An 18672-nucleotide genomic window follows, 5' to 3' on the forward strand; every position below is an offset into this window, starting at 1 on the left:
TGGGCATAACAGAAGAAAACCACCATTAAAAGGCCCTGAAAGATTTGTAAATGGAGAATTCCAGCAGCTGTTGTGTATGGGGAGGGGGGGGGCAATTGGAGGTTGGTTAAAATCTTTGGCTTTCCATTTGTGGGATCAGATATCAAAAGGATTCCACAGAGCAAAACCTTCCAGTAATCATCGGAAGATGCAGATCATCTACTCCTGGCCTTGGAATGCCAATCAGTCAATCTCCTTTTAGATCACAGGAAGGAAGGAAATGAAAACTTGACTTTCTCCACTGGTTTCCAACAGAACAGCATTTTCTCCCTATTGGCAGATATTTGTCTGTATAGATCATTTCCTGCCTATCTCCAGCTACTCATCTAAAATGAGAAGATGATTTCTGCTCTCAGGGCTATGGCAATATGGCTTAGAAATTCCAGAAGACTTTGACTTCAGACCCAAGTTGGGACTGGAATGTCTGTCGCTAAGCAATATGGTTATTTATTTATTTATTTTATTTATTTATTCAATTTTTTAATGCCGCCCTCCCCCTTAGACTCAGGGCGGCTTACAACATGTTAGCAATAGCAGTTTTTAACAGAGCCAGCCAATTGCCCCCACAATCCAGGTTTTCATTTGACCCACCTTGGAAGGATAGAAGGCTGAGTCAACCTTGAGACGGTGATGAGATTTGAACCGCTGACCTACAGATCTACAGTCAGCTTTAGTGGCCTGCAGTACTGCACTCTACCTGCTGCGCCACTTCGGCTCATTTAAGTGGGTAGCCTTTGATTTGGAGACACTTTGCAGCGTCTGTTAAGTAGATCACACAGCTAAGTGAATCCAGCTTCCCCCCCCCCCCCCATTGACTTTGTTTCTTGGAAGCCCTCTGGAAGTCATAAACAGGGATCATGTGACCTTGGATGTGACAGCCTTCATTATAAATATATGCTGTTTCCCAGGCGCCCTAATTTTTATCGCATGAGCATAGGGTCACTGCCATAGTCCTCAATGTTACGTCACGCTGCGTGTCACTTTTTTCAGTGCCATCGCAACTGCAAATGATCGTTAAATGAAATGCTCATAAATTGAGGACGATCTTTGTTTTCAGGAGAACTATTCATATCAACTTGCAAAATTGTTGTTTCCTTATATACACTATTTGTACTTAACAGTACATACTGTGACAGCAAACATTACAATCTTTATTTGTAAGAATATTATCACTACATTACTGGACTTTTCAGGATTTGCTGAGCTTCCCAGAGGAACAAAAAGCCTCAGCTAAATGCTGATAAATGAATACACATGTAAGACAAATATAAAGATCACGAGGCGGCAATGGCCTGATGCCTTTGCCTACAGCATTAAGTGTGTGGCTGAAACACACAATAACAAATTCTGGCAGGGAACCAGAGAGAACAGACCCCTCATTCACCAGGGATACCCACCCACTCCTGGTCGTTCAAGTCAGTCTCACTGCACTCTTTATTCATTTTCTGATGGTCCTCATAACAAGTAGAGACTGACGCTGCTGGGGCCCCATGGATTTCCTGCCCAGCCTAAAGAAGCATCCAACTCACCCGATGGCTTCCACTCTGCCTGGATCCCCATGCAAATGACGGATCCTAGCCCAGCCAACCCAATCCCCCAATTTACCCGGACTGAATTGTCTTGACTGGAGGTGGCCAAAATGTTTTCGTTGTCCGGGTGCCAATCCAGGCCGTGGATTTTAGAGAGGTGCGCAGCCAGATACTCCACAGCAGTGCTTGGTTTCTGAAAGCAGAAGAGAACGGTTGGGTTGGAAAGTTTCCACAAGAGGCCACAGCAATCCCACTGGTCTGTCACAGGCTGCCTTCAAGGAAAAGCATCTGGGCTGCTCTTCGGCAGCAAATTCTGGGACACGGAGCCAGGAGACACTGTTCTGTTCTCTGCCATGTGTTAATGGAAAGCAAGACTCACAAACATATAAAGGCCTTTAAAAAGAGGATTTCAGCCACAAAGAAGAACGGAGATAGAAAATAAGTCAAGAAGATTCATGGCCTTCTCCAGAGCACAGTTGGGAAATGATCACAATGGATTCAAGTTGGAAAGCCCTGCATATGTAACATGTCTGGAATCTAGTTGAAAAAAGAAACTGAACCCTGGGGCAGGGGTGTTTTTACAGGAATTAGAAGTCAGAATCTGCAGGGAAAAAGAACTATGAGCTCAGAGCAAACCTGAAATGTTCCCTCAGAACTTTCCCAATAGCAATAGCACTTAGACTTATATACTGCACAGTGCTTTATAGCCCTCTCTAAGCATCAGAGCCAGCCTCTTGGCCCCAACAATCTGGGTCCTCATTTTACCAACCTTGGAAGGACAAAAGGCTGAGTCAACCTGGAGTCTACTGAGATTTGATCTGCCAAACTGCTGGCAGCTGATGATCAACAGAAGCCGTCTGCAGTGCTGCACTGTAACCACTGCACCACCAAGCTCTATAGTTGAGAGATCCAATGACTGGAACTCTCCAAACATCAATGCTCAAAAGGGCTCTGTTCTGTGGGGCAGTTTGTCCTGATGTTGAAACACAGCCCCCAGAAACTGTTATCGGAGAATCCCCAAAGTGTTGCTTTGAAAACAAAACATCTCACATGCTTCTACAAGCTGTGACTGCCACTAGTAAAAAGTAGTGCCTATGTATTTGGGACTCAGCAACACAGCTTCTTCTGTCAAAGGGAAATTGCCTGAAATTCACGGCTTCTCCTGGGTAGCCAATCAGCTTTGGCTGTGCATTAACATGGGTGCCAGAATCCTGACCTATCAGAAATCCATTGCTGAAAGACCCAGCAGAGAAGAGCAACTAAGATGATCAGCGGGCTGGAGTCTAAAACAAGACACGTTGCAGAGTTTGGGTATGGCTAGTCTAGACAGCAGAAAGACTAGGGGTGACGTGAGAGCAATATTCCAGTATTTAAGAGGCTGCCACAAAGAGGAGGACGTCAATTTATTTTCCAAAGCATCAGAAGGCAGAGCAAGAAACAATGGGTAGAAACTAATCAAGGAGAGAAGCAATCTGGAATTAAGGAGAAACTTCCTAACAGTGAGGACAATGAACCAGTGGAAGAGCTGGCCTCCAGAAATCGTGGGCACCATCATTGGAGGCTTTTCTGAAGAGACTGGACACAGAAACATGGAAGATTGATGGCAGAAAAAGACCTCATGGTCCATCTACTCTGCCCTTATACTATTTCCTTTGTTTCATCTTAGGATGGATCTATGTTTATCCCAGGCATGTTTCAATTCAGTTCCTGAGGACTTACCAACCATGCCTGCTGGAAGTTTGTTCCAAATATCTACTACTCTTTCAGTAAAATAATATTTTCTCATGTTGCTTCTGATCTTTCCCCCAACTAACCTCAGACTGTGCCCCCTTGTTCTTGGGTTCACTTTCCTATTAAAAGCACTTCCCTCCTGAACCTTATTTAACCCTTTAAACATATTCAAATGTTTCGATCATGTCCCCCCTTTCCCTTCTGTCCTCTAGACTATACAGATTGAGTTCATGAAGTCTTTCCTGATGTTTTATGCTTAAGACCTTCCACCATTTTTGTAGCCTATCTTTGGACCCATTCAATTTTGTCAATATATTTTTGTAAGTGAGGTCTCTGGAATTGAACACAGTATTCCAAATGTGGTCTCACCAGCGTTCTATACAGTGGGGTCACAATCTCCCTCTTCCTGCTTGTTATACCTCTAGCTATGCAGCCAAGCATTCTACTCGCTTTCCCTACTGCCTGACCGCACTGTTCACCCATTTGGAGACTGTCAGAAATCATTACTCCTAAATCCTCCTCTTCTGAAGCTTTTGGTAACACAGAACTGCCAATACAATACTCAGATTTAGGATTCCTTTTCCCAAGTGCATTATTTTACATTTTGAAATATTAAACTGCAGTTTACATTGCTCTGACCACTTATCTAGTAAAGTTAAATCACATAGATGCCAGATTGTTTAAGATATTCCAAAGAAAATCTAAATGTGAACTGATTTCTCCTTCTTAATGGCATGTTTATTAATTCTGGCATGTTCTTGTGCTGCAAGAGACACTAAATCTAAAACATGCGAGGAAAGGTTGCAGGAATTGGGCATGGATAGTCTAGCAAAGAGGAGGTCCAGGGCAGACATGATAGCAGTCTTCACATACTTGAGAGGCTGCCACAGGGAGGAGGGGGACACATTATTATCTTCCAAAGCACCCGAGAGCCAGACAAGGAGCAACGGGTGGAATCTGTCCAAGGAGAGATTCAACCTGGAAATAAGGAGGAACTTTCTGACGTTGAGAGTGATGAACCAGGGGAACGGTTTGCCTGCAGAGGTGCTGAACGCTCCAACACTGGAGACTTTCAAGAAAAAACTGGACTCCTATTGGACTAATGTGATGTAGGGTCTCCTGCACCAACAGAGGGTTGGACTAGATGACCTGCAAGGTCCCTTCCAACTCTAATAATAAATAAAATAAATTAATAAATCTGTATGCTGTTTGATTTGGGTAGTTGTATTGTGTGAATCCAGCCACTGTGGTTTGTCTAAACCATAAGCCATAATTTATCATTGCTATTTATCACAAATCTCCCAAAGGTGCATTTTATTTCAAGAGGCAACTGGACTTTCTAGTTTTTCCTTTGAAGTTGTTTCGCTTCTCATCCAAGAAGCTTCTTCAGTTCTGACTGGATGGCGGGAAAGAGCCAAAGAGGCTTCTTGGATGAGAAGCGAAACGTCTTCAAAGAAAAATCAGAAAGCCCAATTGCCTCTAGAAAAAAGCACCTTTGGGACAACCAGGACCTGGGTGACTGAGAATCCCCTCAGATTCCAGAGAGAAACCATGGAGCTAACATACTGTTTGTGAAGCTGGCTTCAGAGACCAAACAGGTCTAATCAGCTTGCAATGTCCCCTGTCTTTCCCCACTCCTCTCTCTCTCTCACACACACACACACACACATATATTCCTTAAACCAGAGGTCTTCAAACTTGGCAACTTTCAAAGGCTCTTTGAAAGGAACCTTAGAAATTTGGAAAAAGTGGCAGGGGAAATTAGGATTAAATAAATTATAGCTGTCAACTTTCTATATCATAAATAGAGACAATGAAACAAACCTAAACAAGGTAATAGGTGAGCTGAAGGGCAGGAGGATAAATAGGATAGAACAGTTATATGAGAACAATGGAAGGGTTAGCAGAAACTGGATAAAATGGTGCTTGGGCCAGCAGAGATGGTTGCAAATAAATGCAATGTGCAAATACTTTGAATGAAAGAGAAAATAAAGAAGCACTAATAAGGGAAGAGACAGAGAAAAAAATGATAGTACAAAGGCACAGGCAGGTAATATATACAGGATGTTAAGGCAGGCAGATGGGTGCATGATCCAGGAGTTAATTAGATGGTGGCAAAGTGAATTACAAATAGACATACAAAAGATGAAGAACATAGTGGAGAATATAAGGAAAATTAAGAATACAAGGGTTAGAAAAAATTTACATAAGTAGTATCATACACTTGCACAACTTGTGTACTTTTATCAGAATTTTAAGGGTGCCTGTTGGCATGGATGCCAGAAGAGAGGGGTGTTTATGCACATGTTTTGGGAGTGTTTGTTAGTGCAGAAATTCTGGAAAGAGGTGCAAGAGGAAATTAATAGGATGTTAAATATAAAACGGGTGATTACAAAAGAAATGGCAGTATATTAGTAATAAGGAGTGATATGGGAGAATTCAGAGAAATTAAAGAACCAGCTGTAGAAAGTACCCAAGCGGTAATAGTTTTAGGTTGGAAGGATGCAACAAATACAATACAAAATTGGTACCGGTACAAGGTGGAATACATTCAGTTTGAAATTATGGATATAAAGATGAATATGATTAATGAAAATAAAGTGCAATGACTGATGGTACGATGGGACAGGGTTAGAGGTTATATGGTTAGTAGAATTCAAGACCAAGGTATAAAGAATAAACTGGAATCACTCTACAATTTGTAAATATTGTAACGTTCTTGGTTTATTTAAAAAAAAAAATATTTTTATTGATTTTATAATATAAAACACACACACAACATATAACAAGTGCTCAGTGATTAGTGCCTGCCACCAGAAAACATCCGCACCCCTCCCCCAAAATGGGGGCATAGTTTGTATATACCATTTTAATTCAAGAGCAATATATCTATTTACATATTATAAAGTGATTCCAATTTACTCCTTATAGCTTGGAGAATATATCCTCTTACCTTGCCCCATTGTCCCATTAGGAACATTCTTGGTTTAAAATGCTATTAATAAGGTAAACCCTCATTTTGGTGGAGGGGTCTGAATGATGTTGGGTGGTGGGAGCACGTATCACTGTGCACTGTGTATCTGTTATTATAATAAAAAAATAATAAAATTTATTATTTAAAAAAACTTGACAACTTTTAAGACTTGTGGACTTCAACTCCCAGAATTCTCCAGCCAGCCTAGCAGGCTGCAGAGTTCTGGGAGTTGAAGTCCACAAGTCTTAAAAGTTGCTAAGTTTGGGGACCCCTGCCCTTAGACAAAAGCTGGGAAAAGAAAGAAGCTAGGACTCACCCTTTTGTCCCAAATGCGCACATTCCCATCATGGCTGGTGGCCAAGCAGTTGGCATTTTTCTTATTCCACTTCACCTGGGAGGCTCCAGCTGCAAAGGGAACAGAGGACAAGGAGTCAACAGACACTTTCCAGAAAGAAACAAGGTCACTCCCACTATTGGGTTCCTACCGGAGCGGCTGATGCCATAGCACCAGTAGCGGAAATGGGGCTGCGCAGGCAGCTCCGCATGACCGGTGGGCGTGCGCCCGCATAAGATTTGGCTTCTGCGCATGCGCAGGAAACCAAATCTCACCCAAGGATGCTCGCACATGCGAGATTTCACCAATTTTGGGCTTTTTTTGCTTTCCGTGCATGCACAGAAGCAAAAGAACTGCCAAAATCTCTCGAGTGTGTGCATCCGCTCATGAGATTTTGCTCCCTGCGCATGCAAAGAAGCAAAATCTTGCTTGGGCCTGAGCCTGCCAGAGACGCAGAGTGGCGCACAGAGCACAGCGGTAGCAGCAGGAGCCGGCAACCCTTCACTGGCCACTACGATAGTGACCTCTCCACAGGGGAGTATTGGGCTAGCATAACGGATGATTGCGGTTAGTGTGTAGACTGAAGAAGTTTCCAAGAAAGGAACAGAGCCCAGAGTTACAACACGGAGTATTGCATGGGAACCAATTCATGCGGCTGCTCCAAGCTGTCACAGGACGGTGCCACTCCACTGCTGGGACCTCAAGAAACATTTCTCCCTGCCCTTCCCTCCTCTGTGCCACAGTGGACGTTTGGTCTCCAAGAGTGCGGAATGGACTTTGTGCTCCAGCTAGAATTACTTGTCTGTCTATCACATTCCAGAGGCCCTTTAAACCAGAAGCTGCCATGGTGCGCAGTGCACAGCAGCACTAAAAAAGCAAATTCCATGCTTGGCATGATTAGGAAGGGCATCGAAAATAAGTCAGTAAGTATTGTATTGCCTCTGTACAAATCGATGGTGAGACCACACTTGGAGTACTGTGTACAGTTCTGGTCACTGCACCTCAAGAAGGATAGAATGGAACTGGAAAAGGTACAAAAAAGGGCAACAAGAATGATCAAGGGAATGGAGCCCCTCCCTTATGAAACCAGGTTGCAACGCCTTGGTCCCTTCAGCCTTGAAAGACGGCCACATGGGCAGTCTAATTCCCCAGGTTACTGTGTCCTGTTATTATGATACTGCAGGAGTAAATGAAAAAAATCACAACTTGGGTGAAGGAAAGAACAGCAATGGAAATGTTTCAGATCTGAGGGGGGGGGGAGGAAACCTAAATGACGGTCTATGGGAGTGACCTCCATGTGTGCAGAAGCCCCATGAAAGACAAGCTAAACTAAATTAAGAATATTTTTTTCCCTCTAGGATTTAAAACAAGCTGGACAAACTTATGGATCATCTGAACAGAGCTGCCATTTTGTTGTCCTGAAAAGACTGGAGAGATTTGTGCTTGTTGTTATACATTTTTGTTTCTTTCTTGAGGTAGTTTAGTAGAGATCTGCATTGTTACTGAAGTGCTGTGTTGTCATTTGGGATATCTGAACATTTGGCATCGTGGTTCAAAACAGCCATATAGGAATAATTTCCTCCATCTGTGAGCGTGTCTGAATATATATTATTTTTAATTTGGGGTTTTAGATATTGGATATTTAGATATTAAATATTGGACTTTTTGCACTGGTTTTTGTATTTTTATATGTTGTAAGCTGCCGGGACTCCCTGGAGAAGGGCAGCATATAAGTCCGATAAATAAACAAACAAGCAAATAAATAAGCTGTGAAGATTTCGAACCAGGCGACTACACCCATTGGCACTTACCAACAGCGGAGAGGGAGACGGTAGGCTTCCGGGTGTCTCTGAAAGACAACAAGGCTGCCATAAGAACATACATACGGCTTAACGACGTTCTCCTAAACCCCTACAAGCAAGTAATTAGAATTCTATGCATCCATCATCATTTAACGGCCCCAGAATCCCCTGCGAGGTGGAGTCTGGGCAGCCGAATGGAGCTAGCAGTGTGTTCAGTGGCTGGATGCCCTTCCCTGTCTCCAGTACGGAGTTATGTTCAGCAGATATATTCCTCAGTGTGCCCAGGGAGATAAATATCTGTCTCTACCTAGGGTGGAACTCAAAGCCTCCTGATGGTCAGGCGGGAGCTCCACTTCTGGGCCAACGCACCACTCTCCAAAGTCTGCTGGTCTCCCAGATGGAAAATCGTGTGAAACATACGTAGTGGTCGTCTTACGATCACGACGGAGCTCAAACGTTCTGTTGCTAAGCGAGACATTTCTTAAGTGAGTTTTGCCCAGTTGTATGACATTTTCTTGCCACAATTGTTAAATGAATCAGTTAAGTGAAACACACTTAGCAAACATGTAACCACTACAGTGATTCCCTTAACAACCGTGGTGAGGAAGGCTGTAAAATGGGGTGAAGTTCAGTTAAGAACAGTCTTGCGTAAATTGTGGCTGTAAGCTAAAGACTACCTGTGTAAATTTTCAACATTACCCATCAAGGTGTCATTTAAGGGGCAATCTGTAAACGTTTAAAGAAATATAAATCTTTTAGATGTTAATATTATGCTAAATTATAATCCCAACTTTGGAATCTGCTTATTTTTGAGGAATATGTGGCTATTCTGAGTGTGGGACTCTTGCTGAGAGAATAATTTGGAGAGATTGGAAAAGTAGCACTACTCCCAATATTTTAAGGAGTAGAATTGTGTAATTTGTGGAATATTTGTTTTTAATAATCGGAGGATTTTAGTTTAGTTTTTAATTTTGGGTTTGTAACATACTCCATTTTGTGTTTACTTTTATATTGTAAGCCACCCTGAGTCTACGGAGAAGGGTGGCCTAGAAATCTAAATAATAAATAAATTGATTGATTGATTGATTGGATTTGTATGCCGCCCCTCTCCGTAGACTCGGGGCGGCTAACAACAATGATAAAAACAGCATGTAACAATCCAATCCAATCCTAAAATAACTAAAAAAAACCCTTATTATAAAAACCAAACATACATACAGACATACCATGCGTAAATTGTAAAGGCCTAGGGGGAAAGAATATCTCAGTTCCCCCATGCCTGACAGCAGAGGTGGGTTTTAAGAAGTTTACGAAATGCGAGGAGGGTGGGGGCAATTCTAATCTCTGGGGGGAGTTGGTTCCAAAGGGCTGGGGCCGCTACAGAGAAGGCTCTTCCCCTGGGTCCTGCCAAACGACATTGTTTAGTTGACGGGACCCGGAGAAGACCCACTCTGTAACTGGTCGCTGGGATTCGTGCCGCAGAAGGTGGTCCCTGAGATAATCTGGTCCAGTGCCATGAGGGGTTTTATAGGTCATAACCAACACTTTGAATTGTGACCGGAAACTGATCGGCAACCAATGCAGACTGCTGAGTGTTGGTGTAACATGGGCATATTTGGGGAAGCCCATGACTGCTCTCGCAGCTGCATTCTGCACGATCTGAAGTTTCCGAACACTTAAGTTACACTTAGCAAACGTGTAACCACTACAGTGATTCCCTTAACAACCGTGGTGAGGAAGGCTGTAAAATGGAGCGAAACTCACTTAAGAACAGTCTTGCTTAAATTGTGGCTGTAAGACTACCTGTGTAAATTTTCAAATTTATTTATTTATTTATTTGTTTGTTTGTTTGTTTGTTTATTAGATTTGTATGCCGCCCCTCTCCATCAAGGTGTCATTTAAAGGGCAATCTGTAAACGTTTAAAGAAATAGAGAATTCTATGCATATATTGCTCTGAAACCGGGGGGGGGGGGGAGTGTAGGAGTTGGTTTCGTAGCATATGCACTAGATTAAAATAAATCCACCTACAGAGATCACCCTTGCTATTTCTGCATGAGTCACTGATCAACCCTGCTTGAAAAGAGGCAGGCCTGAAGCTGTGATTCATACCCAGGGATGGCAGCAACAGCGGGAGCCCCTCCCGGGAGACCAGCCACCTTCTGGGAGATCTGCACCACAGTCACAGCAAAGCCATTTGCCTGGAGTGCAGAAAGTGAGATTCGTGGCAGGAGGTACTGCCCAGATTAAGCAGGCGACTGGGGTTTGTTGTTGGTTTTTTTGGTTGACCTCCAGGACGTGGGACCCGTTTGTGGCAAACTGCTAGGAAACAACGGCTTCCAGCAATCACATTATTCCAAAACATGCCAGAAACCTTCAGGGTCCTCATGCCAGCAAGTTACAAGTGGCCTTTCAGTGTAACCTTGAATGCAGGAGTGGGTACCAGTCAGTGATGGGCTCCTACGGGTACGGTCTGATAGGGAGAACCAGTAGAAAAAAAAATGAATTTTTTTATTTTTCCCCCCTTCTGGGCTCTGGGTATGTTTTTCCTATGGCAGTAATTGAGGTTGAATGTGCATAATTTTAGAGGAGCTGTGCATGTGTGTGTAAATACACATTATATCTACTATATAATGTATATTTTTGTGTGCCTGTGTGTAATATGTATGTACACACATGGAATATATACATATTAAATAGTATTATTGAGTAATAGTAATAGTAAATAGTTAGGGAAATTGTATCTCTTTGAAGCAAGGAGAGGCCAGGCACCCTAACCCAAACCCTTGACCTGAGTGACATTAGGTTGGCCACCTTTAAGCCAGTCACATGACCTTTAAGCCACCCCCCTGGTCACATGATCGTCAAACCACTCTCACCTGGTCACATGGCTGGCAAGCCACACCCACAAAATAAATCACGCCCACAGTGTGGTAGTAAAAAAATTTGTATCCCTTCACTGGTTCCAGTTACCTTTGCTACCCGTTCCGCAATTTCACTTCTGTGCATGCTCAGAAGGGTGTTTCAGCCCGAAACACAGCTGAGCTCCTGCTCAGCTGTGCTTCAGATGACGGTATTAACCTGGGGACGGGCAGGAAGGCTTTTCTTCTTTCTTTTGTTTTCCCCAATTTTTTTAATTTTTCTCCTCTACATCACATACAAATTAATATGCATATATGTACAGTACTTTAAAATATTTTGTCAATCATTCAAAAACCCATGTTATTCCGCCCTTATATCTACAATCATCAGTCTGCCCCTCCCCCCTTGCTCTCCCCTCCCTCTCTATATCCTCCTCTTAGCTTCTTACTCCTTCACTCCCCTCTGCCTCTCTCTACTCCTTCTCTTCCTCTTAGAAACATAGAAGACTGACGGCAGAAAAAGACCTCATGATCCATCTAGTCTGCCTTTATACTATTTTCTGTATTTTATCATAGGATGGATATATGTTTATCCCAGGCATGTTTAAATTCAGTTACTGTGGATTTATCAACCACGTATTCTGGAAGTTTGTTCCAAGGATCTACTACTCTTTCAGTAAAATAATATTTTCTCATGTTGCTTTTCTTATTTCCCCCAGCTAACTTCAGATTGTGTCCCCTTGTTTTTGTGTTCACTTTCCTATTAAAAACACTTCCCCCCTGGAGCTTAATTAACCCTTTAACATATTTAAATGTTTCGATCATGTCCCCCCTTTTCCTTCTGTCCTCCAGACTATACAGATTGAGTTCATTAAGTCTTTCCTGATACGTTTTATGCTTAAGACCTTCCACCATTCTTGTAGCCCGTCTTTAGACCCGTTCAATTTTGTCAATATCTTTTTGTAGGTGAGGTCTCCAGAACTGAACACAGTATTCTAAATGTGGTCTCACCAGTGCTCTATACAGTGGGATCACAATCTCCCTTGTCCTGCTGGTTATACCTCTAGCTATGCAGCCAAGCATCCTACTTGCTTTCCCTACCGCCTGACTGCACTGTTCACCCATTTTGAGACTGTCAGAAATCACTACCCCTAAATCCTTCTCTTTTGAAGTTTTTGCTAACACAGAACTTCCTCCACTTCCTACTTCCTCTTCCACATTTTTTACCTTCCCCAGAGTGTTTCTTGTCCTAATTCACCTCATAATTAGCAGACTGATGGTATAAAGCCATACATGGCATCGGGCCAGATTACTTGCGGGACCGCCTTCTGCCGCCTGAGTCCCAGCCACCGGTCAGGTCCCACAGAGTCGGCCTTCTCCAGATCCCGTCAACTAGACAATGTTATTTGGTGCGATCTAGAGCCTTCTCTATGGTGGCCCCAGCCATCTGGAATCAACTCCCCCGGGAGATTCGTACTGCTCCCACCCTCCTCGCCTTCCGTAAGAGTCTTAAGACTCATTTATGTCACCAGTCTTGGGACCATTAGATTCTTGTCCCCGGCCAATGAACGTGTTGAGAAAATGTTGAGCGAATGGAAAGACTGTTTTTTGGGGGGGATTAGACTTTTAAATCTAATTAATTGGATCTAAGATATTGTATATTGTTTATTATATGTTATGAGCCACCCCGAGTCCTCGAAGAGGGGTGGCATAAAAGTCAAACTAACAAACAAATAAATAAATATTCTCAAATTTTAAACTAACAGTGGCTCTTCCAAAAGTTTTTATTATTGTGATCTATATCAGTAAATGTCACAATAATAAGAACTTTTGGAAAAACTACTGTTAGTTTAACAGTTTAACAGTCTTATATGACTTTTTATTCTAGGTATCTGTCACACACACAAAAAGCTGCCTCCAAAAAGAAAACCTAATTTTGTCTTCTGGGTTCTCCATCAATTGAATCTAAATTTTAACTGCGACTTAACTGCTGTTGGCTTAACTTTCCAAAATAATTATTTCTTGTGCCTCTTAATTTTAAGCCTATTGCTTCCTCCTCTTCCTTAATCTCTTTCCTCATTGTTTGTTTTTCTTGTCCTTTCTTTTATCATAGCTAAATGCCTCTAAAATACATTTTAACTTATAATTTATCATAATACACATATTAATTATACATATACATTTAAACTGTTCTTATTAATCATCAAGATTCATATATTATTTCAGATCAATTAGGTGTTCAGACTTCCACATAATGAATTTCAAATTTTCCATTTAAACTGATCTCGTATATAAGGGTAATTTCTACCTCAGTAAGTATTGAATCAAAAATTAATCAAGCACTATTGTCTATTCCTTCCTCTAATATACAGTATTGTTATACAAAAGGAACAAAACTCTTAACTAATTATATTGTACAGAGCTGAAGGGATTGGATACTGTAGCCTAGAGGATAATTCTCTGCCTTACAAGGCAAAGGTTGCAGGTTCAAGTCCCAGTGGGTATGGCTAGCTGATGAGGCCAAAATAAGGCCGAAATAGATCTATCCTAGTCTCCCTTAATTTTCAAATTCAAATTAAACATGTGACACATACAGATAGAATTGTCGGCTATCAATAAAATTAACTGCCTTGGAAATGGCCCTGGGTTGGGTCGAGAGGCAAAAAAGGAGCTGTGATGTTCCTTCAATATACCAGGGTGATTCCACACAAAATGTAACCCTTCCCTGGTACAGAGCTGAAGGGATTGGATACTGTAGCCTAGAGGATAATTCTCTGCCTTACAAGGCAAAGGTTGCAGGTTCAAGTCCCAGTGGGTATGGCTAGCTGATGAGGCCAAAATAAGGCCGAAATAGATCTATCCTAGTCTCCCTTAATTTTCAAATTCAGCTTAAACATGTGACATATATATATATATATATATATGAATGATGAGGCAGCAGCCATCTCGATCACCGGAACATAGAAACTTTAATAAAACCACTTAGCTTTCGTTAGCGTGCTGCTAACTTCGTCAGAGTTTTAAAATGCCGTGGGAGACAAACATCTTTATAAAGCATTACTCAGTCTGCTCATTGCCCGCGTCACGGGGCCACACCCTTCCCTCCCCCCTGCGGTAAGCCTAATTGTGGGCTTAATCATGCTGGCTGAAGGGAGATCTACCTCTTTTGCTCGTGTTTGTTGCCTTTTTCCCTCCCCAAGGGAGGGGGTGGAATTGTGAGGCTTAATCCTGCTGGCTGTAGGGAGACCTGCCGCTTTTACTCGTGTCTGTTGCCTTTTTCCCTCCCCAAGGGAGGGGGTGGAGTTGTGAGGCAATGCTTCGGAGGTGTTTGGTATTCCTTTCTTCCCCCCATTGTCGTTGTTACTTTTTATAATGGTACATGTCTGCTCTTGCAATTTTTTTACCCATGTCCTCGTCCTAGGTCTACACTGTTCTAATCCCCCCTTGTCCTCTATGTTAGACTTAAATTGTGCCCCTCCACCTCTACCTCCGTATTGCTGCAGTATGTTCCCTTGTTTCTCGTGGGGGGTTATCCCACCCTCATTTGGCTGGTTTCTATGTCTGGCCTGGGGAATTCTGCTGGGGGCTGTGTCCAATATATATATATATATATATATATATATATATATATATATATATATATATATATATATATATATATATGTAGATTGTTCTGAGTTCGGGTTTTGCCCTGTGTAATGTTTTGCATGTCTATGCGACGTTTCGGTGAAATCACATTCACCATCATCAGGCTGGAGTTCCAATCTTTGTGTTTTTGCAAAAACACAAAGATTGGAACTCCAGCCTGATGATGGTGAATGTGATTTCACCGAAACGTCGCATAGACATGCAAAACATTACACAGGGCAAAACCCGAACTCAGAACAATCTACATACATATACCCGTGAAAATTTACGAAAACAAATATCTTGCCTCTACGGGGAGGACACTTTCCTACTGACTAGGACCTATGAAAAACTTGAAGTCAGAAAAGCCTCCATCTTATGTGATCTCACATTCCTACGCAACTGCAGGGACAAAAAAATAATTCCCAAATACTTCCAACTAAAATTCCACCCAAAAACCCCAACCATAGAGAGGATCCTAAAAAGAACTGAATTAGCCCTAATCAGAAATGAACTCCACAAAAAAAGATTCATACTTGATGAAATCAACAAAAGTCTACTCTCTCTTCACCTTAAAATCAGTAACCAAATACACCCTTTACTCTGGGATAAATTCAAACAAATATCAATCTGGAGGGCAGAAACAGAAACCCAATACAAAACAGACACACATAATAAGAAACTCCAAATACTAGAGGTACAGCAAAAACCCAGCCCTCCACAACAACTTATGACCAAAACAGTACATAACATATCAGACAAGATACTCACCACTACAGAAACCAATATTCTTTCAAAAGGATTTAATTTTGCAATAACTCCAAGACGAATACCAACTGAAAATATCATATGTGGAATTGAAACAACTTTACATAAAATCAACCCAGATACTGCTAACAAAATTAGACTCCAAGTCACTAATATTCTGTGCTCTAGTAAACCTCCAAAAAGCAACATACAGCAGGAAGAAAGAGAGGCACTTATCAATCTAAAGAAAAACCAGGATATAATAATTCTCCCAGCTGATAAAGGAAACTCCACTATAGTAATGAACACAGCAGAATACAAAGAAAAAATGACAAATCTACTAAAAAACCCAGCCTACAAACTCCTAAGCACAGATCCTACCACCTACCTAGAAAAAACCACCAAATCTAAAATCAAGGCCTCTCCCATCAGCGAAGAAATCCAGCAAAAAATCATCCCCAGAGAAAAATCTTCCATATGTCCAAAACTCTATGGCCTTCCAAAAATACACAAAGAAGGAATACCTCTCAGGCCAATAGTCAGTTCTATAGGCTCCCCTCTACAAAACCTTGCCAAATTTTTAGCCAAATACCTTCAACCATATACAGAAACTATTACCTCATATGTTCAAAATTCATCCCACTTTATACAAATAATTAAAAAACAAAACCTACAACCCGATGACCTACTTGTAAGTTTCGATGTCGTGTCCCTGTTCACACAAATACCTATTACAGAAGCCTTGACAGCTATCCAAGACAAACACAAACCCCCCAAATATATCCTAGACCTTACCAACCACTGCCTGACCAATACATACTTCATCTATAATGAACAAAGATATAAACAAATAGAGGGAGCCCCCATGGGATCACCTCTATCACCTGTCATAGCCAACCTCTATATGGAATATTTCGAAAATAATGCTTTAGAGCAAGCCAAATACAAACCCAAACTTTGGCTGAGATATGTTGATGATACCTTTGTAATTTGGCCACATGGTAAAGAAAAACTAGACAATTTCCTCACTCATCTCAACAGCCTACACCCCAAAATACAGTTTACTATGGAAACAGAAATCAATGATCAACTTCCCTTTCTAGATGTACTGGTCTATAAAAAACCCAATGGCAGCCTAGGACATACTATCTACCAAAAGAAAACCCATACCAACCGTTATCTAAATGCACACTCACACCACCACCCCGCACAAATCACCTCAGTGGCCAAAACTCTCATCACCAGAACCAAACGCTTAGCTGACCATGAGCACTTAAAAACTGAATTGAACAAACTCAAAGATGTACTAATTTCTAATGGATTCAAAGAGAAAACAATAACAAACCTAATCAATAAAGAGACACCCCCCAAAAAACAAGATCAAGAACAGGACAATGGCACCACCATCCTTCCTTACATCAAAGGCACCACGGATAAAATTAGTAAAATTCTACAAAAACATAACATCAAAACCTCATTTTGCACTAACCAAAAAATATCTAATATCCTAAGGAGCCCCAAAGATAAAATCCAATTAGAATACCAAGGTATCTATGAAATCCCTTGCAAAACATGTGCAGCCACATACATTGGACAAACTAACCGAAGAGTGAGCCAGCGCATGGCAGAACATATGAATGCAGTCAAGAAACAGGAGAAGACCTCCTCCCTTGTCCAGCACATTAAAAAAACAGGGCACGAAATTGACTTTGAAAAAACTAAATTACTCCACAAAACAGAGAATTTATATAAAAGAATCTCTCTAGAAGCTATTGAAATTGAAAAAAGATCTTTTTGTTTAAATAAAAGGGATGATACCTCGCGCCTGCCAGAGATTTGGAAACCAGCCTTAAACAAAATAAACACCTCATTATAATCAATATGTCAATCCTTTAATTATTATGATTTTAGAATTTTATATTTAGAAATCAGACTTAAACAAAACACTTCATAATCTTCATGCCATTCCTTCTATAACCATGATTACACCAACCAATCAGATCACGGAAGCATAGTCACCCAATCTATTTGCTACATTCAAAGCAAATCTCCACCCCCACACTACATACTAAGAAGAAATGTCAGTTGCTAATATTCATTTGCAAAAACACAAAGATTGGAACTCCAGCCTGATGATGGTGAATGTGATTTCACCGAAACGTCGCATAGACATGCAAAACATTACACAGGGCAAAACCCGAACTCAGAACAATCTACATACATATACCCGTGAAAATTTACGAAAACAAATATATATATATATATATATATAAATAGTTATCATCAAAATTCATTATATTATTTCAAATCAATTATTGATTTAGACTTTCACATAATAAAAATTTCACACACATAAAAAAAAGCTTGGTTGAAATTTAAGTCACCTTTGCACCACTGCTAAGGCAAACCCTACTTGCTAAGCTATAATAGAAGAAGACAACATCAATACCCTATGAATTATGGAAACACCCCACTGAAAATAGCTGCTGCCCTACAGCAGGGGCCTCCGATCTCAGTCCATGGACTGATAATGGTCCGTAGCAGGCCAGAAAGTGGTCCACGCAAAGAAGCAAAGCCCCATCCACAGAATGCAGGCAGTACACAAAACCATGCACCCTCTGGTCCGTGGAAAAGCCCCTCTCCATGGAACTGATCCCTGGGGCCCAAAAGGTTGAGGGCCACTGCCTCACAGGAACTTCCTCTCTCCCCAAAAACACTGTCTTGTTACAGGCCAACAAAACTCTTACTTGATGTCCCAGATGTAGATGTATGTGTCAACCGAACTGGTCACCAGTAGATCTGACTCAAACACCGCCCAGTCCAAATCACTAAAAAAGGCAGAAAGAGACAAAGAGAAGAAAATAGATAAGAGGTGGGCAATTATAGACCCCTTTATGACCTGTGGACTTCAACTCCCACAATCCTGAGCCAGCACAACCATGGCAATTCCCGAGTATGGCTGGCTCAGGGATTCTGGGAGTTGAAGTGCACAGGTTATAGGGGGGGAGGGGGCACACTTTTTTACAGAAG

The 18672-nt window shown here is 41.6% G+C and overlaps 1 protein-coding gene across 1 annotated transcript in view; it reads right to left on the reverse strand.

The window, feature by feature from the left end:
• WDR59 (WD repeat domain 59) overlaps window positions 1-18672 on the reverse strand; it is a 112638-nt gene that overhangs the window by 73824 nt on the left and 20142 nt on the right. The window contains exons 5-8 of the mRNA XM_070760678.1: window positions 18390-18470; window positions 8419-8456; window positions 6590-6678; window positions 1645-1761 (exon numbers count right to left, since the gene is read on the reverse strand). Of these exons, the coding sequence (XP_070616779.1) occupies window positions 1645-1761; window positions 6590-6678; window positions 8419-8456; window positions 18390-18470 (325 nt within the window). The remainder of the gene's footprint in view (window positions 1-1644; window positions 1762-6589; window positions 6679-8418; window positions 8457-18389; window positions 18471-18672) is intronic.

Source organism: Erythrolamprus reginae, chromosome 9, assembly GCF_031021105.1.
Source record: "Erythrolamprus reginae isolate rEryReg1 chromosome 9, rEryReg1.hap1, whole genome shotgun sequence".
Classification (NCBI taxonomy): domain Eukaryota; kingdom Metazoa; phylum Chordata; class Lepidosauria; order Squamata; family Dipsadidae; genus Erythrolamprus; species Erythrolamprus reginae.